A 10895-nucleotide genomic window follows, 5' to 3' on the forward strand; every position below is an offset into this window, starting at 1 on the left:
TGTGTGTGTGTGTGTGTGTGTGTGTGTGTGTGTGTGTGTGTGTGTGTGTGTGTGTGCGTGCGTGCGTGAGATAGTGGGGACACTGCTGCCACACCTCTGGTTCCTGAATCCGACACCAACAATGTTCTCAGGAAGGGAGGGACTGAGTGGAACAGATCTGTCTGTGCTCTTGTGTACTCCATTACTGTCATTCGGAGAGAAAGAACAAACAGGCTGGCACTCAGGCTAACAGGATTATACAGGGTTCTATCTAACTATTGCCCAATTGGGGTTAGTGTGCGTCTGAAATGCCCCCCCGTGTAGTGCACAACTGGTCAAAAGTAATGCTCTATATTAAGTCATGATGCCAATGGACATCATGACTTAATTTTCTACTACTGTATCATTGCACATTTCATCACCTACATCTATTTTATCCTCCACAGTTACGTCAAGTACTGGGACTCTGTGTGTGTGTTTATGTGGATTGTAAGAGAATACTCCCTTGTGTATTTATTGAGAACTCTCAAAGTGATGACTGTTGGATCTACAGTTCTGGTGTCAGGGTGATGCAACACTCTCTCTCTCTCTCCCTCTGCCTCTCTCTTCCTCCCCCTCTCTGCCTCTCTCTCTCTCCCTCTCTCTCTCTCTCTCCCTCTCTCTCCCTATGCCTCTCTCTTCGTCCCCCTCTCTGCTGCTCTCTCTCTCTCTCTTCCTTGCTCACTCTGACCCCGCTCTCTGCCCCCCGCTCTCTGCACCCCGCTCTCTGCCCCCGCTCTCTGCCCCCTCTCTTCCCATAACATTCCCTGCCTGCTCCATTCCAGTGGAGATAAAGTTAGAGCCTTGGAAGCGACAACGTGTTGTAGCCGGTAGCCCCACAGTGACGCAACCCTATGATTTGATTATCTCCGTTGGCGTTGGAAGGATGCTAAGCAACGTAAACACACACTATAAATACAACTACCCCCACTGCCCCACCCCACTACCACTGTCCAGCCCCCTCAAACTCCCCAAACTTGATTTAGAAATACAAAATGCAGAGAGCAACGTGAAATGGCTTAGTCTTAGTTATTGATACTGATGTTTTTGTTAATAGGGATATATACGAATAAAATGTAATTTGATTGGTTGATTGATTTATTGGTTGATTGACAGATTCATTGGCACATGGATTTAACATCTTAAGTGTAGTGGCACAAATATTCCAAATATATATCAACAGATTTGTCATAAATATCATGAAAATACAACTTTACCAGAGTACAATGGTACATATGAAACCACAACTTGCTTTGCCACAGCTATGGTCTTGTACTATACTAACACAGTTTGGCACAAACTGTATCAAATTAATCAATAGTAGGCATAATAGGCAGTTACAAAAGTACATTGGAAGCATAAAAAATCATGCATATCAAACTTGAGAGATACATTGACTTCATTTAGGCAATCACTTCCTAAGTTCACTTTACGCAGTAATAAAGGGTGATTTGACCCTGTAAAGTCAGCTACTGTCTACATATCTAAGACATAACATTAAGTACCTATGAAATGTTCACTTGAAACATCAATTGAGCAGCCATACAGTCACAGATGCATCACATGACATGCATGAGTATAGTAGAATTGAGAATCATGGTCCTCCGTGCAACTATCCTTTCTGCTCCAGGGTGAAGTTTCCCCTAAGTACAGATCTAGGATCAGCTTGCTCTACCCCAATCCTAACCTTAACCATTAGTGAGGAAAATGAAAAAAGCCTGAAGATCAGAATCTAGGGGCAAATTCACCCTAATCCATCCTTCCTCTTCAATAATTTGGTTATTCCATCTTCATGATTTTTTTGTCATTTAGCAGACATTCTTATCCAGAGTAATTAGGGTTGTACTTGTTTTGCTAAAGGGTACAGCAACAGATTTTTCATCTAGTCAGCTCAGGGATTCAAACCAGCAACCTTTTGGTTACTGGCTCAACACTCTTTTAACTGTTAGGCTACCTGCCAGTCTTTGTAGGCCACTCTAGTCCTTACAGATAGGATCTTACCTATAGTACATATGGTCTTTCTAGGCCATTCTAGTCCTTCAGCTAAGCATCTGTTTTGGACAATGTCTTTCATACCCAACCACCTCTGACATCCCTCATCTCTCTCTAGTAGTCGCTGTTCATTACCTCTTCATTCAAACTTCAAATTGTTCAAACTTCCATTTAACAGTCCCTATCTCCCTCAGGGCTCAGACCACACAGACACCATGGTTGGACATGAGGGCCGTCTGACTCTCCCTCCTCCGGTCCTTCTTCCGCCCCAGCCGGACCCTCCAACAGACGGTACTGGACCCCAGTAGAGCCAGCCCGGCCGACAGCAGAACCAGCCCCAGCACCGAGATGGTGGAGCCGTGTGAGTTGAACATGTACGCCACAGCAGTTACCACAATACCGGCAATGAGGACCACCACGCCGAATGGCACTGTGCACCGGTAGCACGACATCTCCGCCCCACCGGTGGCCGCTGTCAGCTGCATCTCATTGATTAACGGGACAGTCGTCATGACGACACTACAGTCCTTCTTGTTGTTGTTGGATTTCTCTGTGGGGACTTTCTCTGAGGTTGATGTTGGCATTTTCATGGCGCTTTTTGGGACTTTCGGTGAGTTTCTGCTGATGGGGTCGTCTGGCATAGAGATTTTGTTAGCTAGGAAATGGTGGGCCATCTTAATTTTCAGTGGTCAACCTGTTGAGTCTGTCAATCAGTGTGGGGTGCAGAGAGAGAAAAATACATTTTAGTCATATTGAAAACAAAACAGAGAAAACCCTGACTACACCTTAAGGATTAGCACAAAAATAAAGGATGTCAGCAGTTCACAATTTACTGAATTACAGTGAGTTGAGGTATGTCTCTAAATTGAAGCCTGTTCCCATTGAAATGAAAGATATCTGTGCCAATGTCTATGCCCTGGCAGTAATATTTCCACCGGATGCATTGTTGGCAGTTGGACGTGAGGCGTTGACAGTGCGCAACATAACTGTCAAATTTCCCAGAGAAAGGCAGCTAACATTATGACACCTCTGTGAAACAGAAGCCAACCAATTTGATAAACAGTCCGCTCTAATGATGAAATAAATAATGTAGCCTAAAACTATTTTAAAAAACGCTATGATCCCAGCTAGCATATTTGGTTTCTTGGAAGTTGTGGGAACGTATGGTTTTGGTTTCACATTGGTTGTGGGAATGAAGCCAAACATTTCCTGACTGGTAAAACTGAACATTTTGCTTGCTCTGTGAAAATGTATTTGGAGGTTGCAAGGAGGTTCTGAGAACGTTTTACTCTGGAAGGTTCAAAGAAAGTTTTCCTGGGAGGTTTTATTAATGCTCTGACAATGCAAATTATAGGTTATTTGAAGGTAATTTAATAACATTCTGAGAACATTTTCTAAATATTGTTAAAGTTTTGTAGTGGTTATTATTGAAAGTTTTCTTAACAGTCTAAGAACGAAATTTTGAGGTTTTTGAATAACTTTCTAAAAACCTTCACTGAATGTTCCAATAAGACTTATTTTGGGTAGGACATTAACTTGTTTATGCATTAATCATGTAAACTGTTTAAAAAAATCTGATACAGCATCATTGAGATTTGAACCTGTATGCTCCTGTTCTCAATCACTGGAATTTGTCCACTGCACCACCAGGATAGAGTTAGGATGCTGTGTTTTGTTACACATACAAAGCTGTACATTTTAGTCTATTCAAACAGAACCCATTTCAAAGGAAACAATCACTCCATAAGATCAGGTGTGGCCAAATAGTAAGCGCAGCCAACACACCTGAACACATTTAACCAAGATAGAGGCTAGAGAGATTTTTGTTGATGCTGAGAACAGAATATATATGTTTTTAAATAACAATCTTAGAATGTTTTCTGAACATTGCTAAAGTTTTCTTGTGTTTTTTTTAGGGAAAGTTTTGTTTATTTTCTGAGAACAGAATTTAGAGACAATTGATGTGGATGTTTTTTTTTACATTTCTTTATTGCAAAGAACTAGCATAAAAGAGAACCATACATTCTCAGAAAGTTCTGAAAACATTGATTAAATATAACTTTTTTTCATTAGTCCACTGTTGATACAGTCCCAAAATGCTTTGCATGTCAGCAGTCAAGTTTATCAGATATTGGACTTTCAAGAAGCGAAAAGTCATCATATGCTGCAAAATGCAATAGTTATTTTGTGGATTTAGAACGTTCCCCGAATGTAGTAAAAATATGACATTAAATACAGTGGCTTGCAAAAGTATTCACCCCCTTGGTATTTTTCCTATTTTGTTGCCTTACAACTTGGGGGGTTGTATCATTTGATTTACACAACATGCCTACCACTTTGAAGATGCAAAATCATTTTTATTGTGAAACAAACAAGAAAAAAGACAAAAAAACGGAAAACTTGATCATGCATAACTATTCATCCCCCAAAGTCAATACTTTGTTAGAGCCACCTTTTGCAGCAATTACAGCTGCAAGTCTCTTGGGGCATGTCTCTATAACCTTGGTACATCTAGCCACTGGGATTTTTGCCCATTCTTCAAGACAAAACTGCTCTAGCTCATTGAAGTTGGATGGGTTCCACTGGTGTACAGCAAACTTTAAGTCATACCACAGATTCTCAATTGGATTAAGATCTTGGCTTTGACTAGGCCATTCCAAGACATTTAAATATTTCCCCTTAAACCACTAGAGTGTTGCTTCAGCAGTATGCTTAGGGTCATTGTCCTGCTGGAAGGTGAACCTCCATCCCAGTCTCAAATCTCTGGAAGACTGAAACAAGTTTCCCTCAAGAATTTCCCTGTATTTAGCGCCATCCATCATTTCTTCAATTCTGACCAGTTTCCCATTCCCTGCTGATGAAAACCATCCCCACAGCATGATGCTGCCACCACCATGCTTCACTGTAGGGATGGTGTTCTCGGGGTGGTGAGAGGTGTTGGTTTTTGCGCCAGACATAGCGTAAATTTGTCTCATCTGACCAGAGTACTTAATTCCATATGTTTGGGGAGTCTCCCACATGCCTTTTGGCTTTTTTTCTGGCCACTCTACTGTAAAGCCCAGCTCTGTGGAGTTTATGGTTTAAAGTGGTCCTATGGACAGATACTCCAATCTCCGCTGTGGAGGTTTGCAGCTCCTTCAGGGTTATCTTTGGCCTCTTTGTTGCCTCTCTGATTAATGCCCTCCTTGCCTGGTCCGTAAGTTTTGGTGGGTGTCCCTCTCTTGGCAGGTTTGTTGTAGTGCTATATTCTTTCCATTTTTAATAGTGGATTTAATGGTGCTCCATGGGATGTTCAAAGTTTCTGATATTTTTTATAACCCAACCCTGATCTGTACTTCTCCACAAATTTGTCTGTGACCTGTTTTTAGAGCTCTTTTGTCTTCATAGCGGTGCTTGCTTGCCTGCTGCTCTTTAATTTTTTGTTACTTTTATCTTTTATTCTTAGACATATTTTTTTTAAACTGCATTGTTGGTTAGGGGCTCGTAAGTAAGCATTTCACTGTTGTATTCGGCGCATGTGACTAATACAATTTGATTTGATTTTTTAAAAAGCCACGTTAGACAGGATTACCTAGAAATACTGACCAGTTCAAATAGACAGAAGCCTGCTATATGGTATCCAAACTCATCGTTCTGCATGTCCAGCCCACTCATTATCTCTGCCAATCATGGCTAGTGGGAAAGTTGCTGGCTTTTTCTGTGACTAAACCAACTAGGGTCATAATTTAACAATTTTATTTATATTTACAGGTGGCAAACAAGTTTGTTATTAAAACACATGAAAGTTCACATGTTCGAGAAGACATTTCTGACAAAAAACGCATTTTGATTTTTTTTAAAGATAACGTTCAAACGGCTCTCTTTTGAACTAGTGCCCTTCGACATATGCCTAGTTTCCTGAAATGGGTCACATATGGACTTTTACCATATAAGGCCATCTTCTGCATACCACCCCTACCTTGTCACAACACAACTGATTGGCTCAAACGTGTTAATAAGAAGGAAAGAAATTCCACAAATTAAGTTCAGGGCAGCATACTGGGTGGGGGCCGGGTAGTGATGACTATTTAACGGTCTGATGGCCTTGAGATAGAAGTTGTTTTTCAGTCTCTTGGTCCCAGGTTTGATGCACCTGTTCTGACCTCGCCTTCTGGATGATAGCGTGCTGAACAGGCCATGGTTTGGGTTGTTGATGTCCTTGATGATCTTTTTGGCATTCATGTGACATCGGGTGCTGTAGGCGTCCTGCAGGGCAGGCAATGTGTCCCCAGTGATGCGTTGGGCAGACCGCACAATCCTCTGGAGAGCCCTGTGGTTGCGGGCGCTGCAGTTGCCATACCAGGCTGTGGTACAGCCCAACAAGATGCTCTCAATGGTGCATCTGCAAAAGTTTGTGAGGGTCTTAGGGGCCCAAGACACATTTTTTCAGCCTCCAGAAGTTGAAGAGACAATGTTGTGCCTTCTTCACCACAATGTCTGTGTGGGTGAACTATTTCTGATTGTCAGTGATGTGTACGCCGAGGAACTTGAAACTTTTCACCTTCTCCACTGCAGTCGGGTCGATGTGGATACTGGGGTGCTCCTTCTGCTGTCTCCTGCACCATTCCCAGAAAGGTTGTATGTAATATAACCATAGGTCAACCACGCTCTCACCAAGCTTGAAGAAACCTATGGTTCTCAGAACGTTATGTGCTAGCTGGGATCCGTCATCAACTCTTCTCTGTCATGTCAACTAGTATGTGATACAATATTCGTTGGCCTAGGCGCGTGTGATAGAGATTATTTTGAATGAAAAAAACAAACAATCTAATTACTCACCTTAAAATGCTTACTGATTCCATATTTTACACCTAACCCATGAATATATTGTAGTTTCAGGAATATAGTATTCAGTGCCAATAATAACTGTGAATTTCACAATTAAGGTAAAATACATCAGTTGAAGTTACTGTATCCTGGAGCTCTTCTCAGTCTTCTGAAACAGTGCGTCTTTGTGGTAAGGGAATGCAACCGTCAGCCTATTCACTCTCATCTCGTGCTTGAAGTTGTATGTCATCCATTCGTTTTTTGTCCATTATCAGGTCGTGTTTTTTGCCCAAATACAGATAGAATATACGACTATCCTGTTTAACTTTAGCACCAGCATATGAAAATGTATTATATGCGCAGAGGTTTCCCCAGAATGAGATATATAGCCGACCACCGTTCGTTCATTCCACTCACTTCTATTCTCTCTATACACTGTCTATGTATCGTGCAGGCATGTCTAGAAAGCTGTGGCTCTCTGCAATGATCTGGTCTACATCGTCTTGGAGAATCACGCAGGGGGAAATCAATAGCTAAAGGGGGGAGTGTCTGTGAGACACGACTTTCCTCTCCCCCTCACCTACTGAACGAGCAAGGAAACTTTTAACCCTTTCCACCCTTAGCCCTTCTTTTAAAGTATACAGCAAACACAATTGCGTTGTCTTTATGACCATAGCGTCACAACTGATTCTGTATTCAAACAAAAATTAAATTCGTTTTTGATTATTTTACCGGTAGTGTATATAATAACATAATTGCAAAATTCACTTGTTTACTGTTATGACATAATACTTTGTCTTATCCATGTTGTTCAGTTCTACTAGTGTTTCAAGGTGTCAACGAGTACCTATGTCATTAACGAGGAATGGCCTTTAGCGTAACTAACTCTCCAGTGTTTCCAGATTTCTATTAAATATGACCTATAATTAAAGTGATACTTCGGGATTTTGGAAATGAGGCCCTTTATCTACCTCCTCAGTCAGATGTCTCTTTCTCCAGTATGAAAGAAGTTAGAGGTCGTTTTGAGAGCCAATGCTAACTAGCATTAGCGGAATGACTGGAAGTCTATGGTATCTACTAGCAGTTTTCCTTCCAAGAAATTGTAATTAAGTATGTTATAAAGCAGCTTTTCTGTGTTGGAATGGTTAGGGCATACTCCAACAACAGAATGGCTTATACCGGTCATAAAAAATATTCATACAGTAGACCGCTGATTGGCCAGCTCATCCTCAGGAGGATTACATCATCCTTTATGAGGAAAAAGCAAGCATTTTTAATTGGTCTGTTAGAGATACAAGTTTGAGGACAAATCAAATGTTAATTGTCACATGCTTTGTAAACAAAACAATTGTATCACGAGAAACACAAGGAACAAATACACAATGACCAATGACAGCTTGGCGATATACATGGGGTACCAGTACCGAGTCGATGTGTAGGGGTATGAGGAAATTGACATATTGTAGATACAGTGCATTCAGAAAGTTCAGACCTCTTGACTTTTTCCACATTTTGATACTTTACAGCCTTGTTCAAAAATGGATTACATAATTTGTTACCCTCATCAATATACACACAATACCCCATAACGATAAAGCAGAAACAAGTTTTTAGATATTTTTGCATATGTATTAAAAAAAATAAAAAAACTGAATATGGCTGGTTTGGGCGCACCTACTCATTCCAGTTTATTTATTTATTACTATTTTCTATATTGTAGAATAATAATGAAGACATTAACAACTATTAAATAACACACATGGAATAATGTAGTAACCAAAAAAGTGTTAATCACATCAAAATATATTTAAGTAGCCACCCTTTGTCATGATGACAGCTTTGCACAAACTTGGCATTCTCTCAACCAGCTTCATGAGTTAGTCACCTGGAATGCATTTCAATTAACAGGTGTGCCTTGTTAAAAGTTCATTTGTGGCATTTCTTTCCTTCTTAATGCGTTTCAGCCAATCAGTTGTGTTGTGACATGGTAGGGGTGGTATACAGAAGATAGCCCTATTTTGTAAAAGACCAAGTCCATATTATGGCAAGAACAGTTCAAATAAGCAAAGAGAAATGACAGTCCATGATTACTTTAAGACATGAATGTCAGTCAATGCGGAACAAAGACATTTGAAAGTTTCTTTAAGTGCAGTCGCAAAAACCATCAAGCACTATGATGAAACTGGCTCTCGTGAGGACCACCACAGGAAAGGAAGACCCAGAGTTACCTCTGCTGCAGAGGATATGTTCATTAGAGTTAACTGCACCTCAGATTGCAGCCCAAATAAATGCTTCACATAGTTCAAGTATCAGACACATCTCAACATCAACTGTTCAGAGGAAACTGTGTGAATCAGGCCTTCATGTGGAATTGCTGCAAAGAAACCACTACTAAAGGACACCAATAATAATGAGAGACTTGCTTGGGCCAAGAAACACAAGCAATGGACATTAGACTGGTGGAAATCTGGCCTTTGGTCTGATGAGTCCAAATTTGAGATTTCTGGTTCCAAATGCCTTGTCTTTTGAGATGAAGAGTGGTTGAACGGATAATCTCTGCATGTGTTGTTCCCACCGTGAAGCATGGAGGAGGAGGTGTTTTTGTATGGGGGTGCTTTGCTGGTGACACTGTCTGTGATTTATTTAGAATTCAAGGCACACTTAACCAGTATGGCTACCACCGCATTCAGCAGCAATACGCCATCCCATCTGGTTTGCTCTTAGTGGGACTATCATTTGTTTTTAAACAGGACAATGACCCAATACACACCTCCAGACTGTGTAAGGGCTATTTGACCAAGGAGAGTGATGGAGTGCTGCATCAGATGACCTGGCCTCCACAATCCCCCAACCTCGACCCAATTGAGATGGTTTGGGATGAGTTGGACCGCAGAGTGAAGGAAAAGCAGCCAACAAGTGCTCAGCATTCGTGGGAACTCCTTCAGGACTGTTGGAAAAGCATTCCTCAGGAGAGCATGGTTGAGAGCATGCCAAGTGTGTGCAAAGCTGTCATCAAGGCAAAGGCCGGCTAGTTGAAGAATCTCTAATATAACATATATTTGATTTGATTAACACTTTTTTTGGTTACTACATGATTCCATATGTGTTATTTCATCATTTTGATGTCTTCACTGTTATTTTACAATGTAGAAAATAGTAAAAACAAAGAAAATCCTTGAATGAATAGGTGTGTCCAAACTTTTGACTGGTATTGTAAATATGCAGATCCTTTACTCAGTACTTTGTTGAAGCACCTTTGGCAGCGATTACAGCCTCAAGTCTTCTTGGGTATGACGCTACAAGCTTGGCACACCTGTATTTGGGGAGTTTCTCCCATTCTTCTCTGCAGATCTTCTCAAGCTCTGTAAGGTTGGATGGGGAGCGTCGCTGCACAGCTATTTTCAGGTCTCTCCAGAGATGTTCGATCAGGTTCAAGTCCGGTCTCTGGCTGGGCCACTCAAGGACATTCAGAGACTTGTCCCAAAGCCACTCCCACCTTGTCCTGTTGGAAGGTGAACCTTCGCCCCAGTCTGAGGTCCTGAGTGCTCTGGAGCAGGTTTTCATCAAGGATCTCTCTGTACTTTGCTCCATTCATATTTCACTTGATCCTGACTAGTCTCCCAGTCCCTGCTGCTGAAAAACATCCCCACAGCATGATGCTGCCAGTGTCCTGCTCCTTGAAAGTTGCAGCTCTAGCCTTTAGCTCAGTGCAGATGTTGCCTGTAATCCATAGCTTCTGGTTGGGATATGCATGTACTGTCACTGTGGTGATGACGTTGTCAAGGCACTTATTAATGAAGATGGTAACTGATGTGGTAAATTCCTCAATGTCATCGGATAAATTCTGGAACATATTCCAGTCTGTGCTAGCGAAACTGTCCTGTAGTTTAGCATCTGCTTCATCAGACCACTTCGTAGTATTGAGGCATCACTGGTATTTCATGTTTGAGTTTTTGAATGTAAGCAGGAATCAAGATGTCACGAATCTCACTGAAGTTGGTGCCTCTTCCTGTTCGGGCGGCGCCGGCCTATTAGCTGCCATCGATTCCCTTTTCGTTTGTTTCTGTTTATTGGGTTTA

At 41.4% G+C, this 10895-nt stretch overlaps 1 protein-coding gene across 1 annotated transcript; it reads right to left on the minus strand.

Moving 5' to 3' along the window:
• Positions 1-1098: 1098 nt before the first annotated feature.
• Positions 1099-7332, minus strand: LOC112257630 (transmembrane protein 100). The gene is made up of 2 exons (XM_024431353.2): positions 6829-7332; positions 1099-2713 (listed from the first exon to the last, which is right to left on the minus strand). Exon 2 carries the CDS (start codon positions 2682-2684, stop codon positions 2208-2210), a length of 477 nt encoding a protein of 158 aa, XP_024287121.1. The 5' UTR covers positions 2685-2713; positions 6829-7332; the 3' UTR covers positions 1099-2207.
• Between the last annotated feature and the right edge of the window lie 3563 nt (positions 7333-10895).

Source organism: Oncorhynchus tshawytscha, linkage group LG01 (assembly GCF_018296145.1).
Source record: "Oncorhynchus tshawytscha isolate Ot180627B linkage group LG01, Otsh_v2.0, whole genome shotgun sequence".
Taxonomy (NCBI): Eukaryota; Metazoa; Chordata; class Actinopteri; order Salmoniformes; family Salmonidae; genus Oncorhynchus; species Oncorhynchus tshawytscha.

Coding starts and splice junctions, on each gene's coding strand:
- LOC112257630 (XM_024431353.2), bottom strand. CDS start 2,684: ATGGCCCACCATTTCCTAGCTAACAAAATCTCTATGCCAGACGACCCC.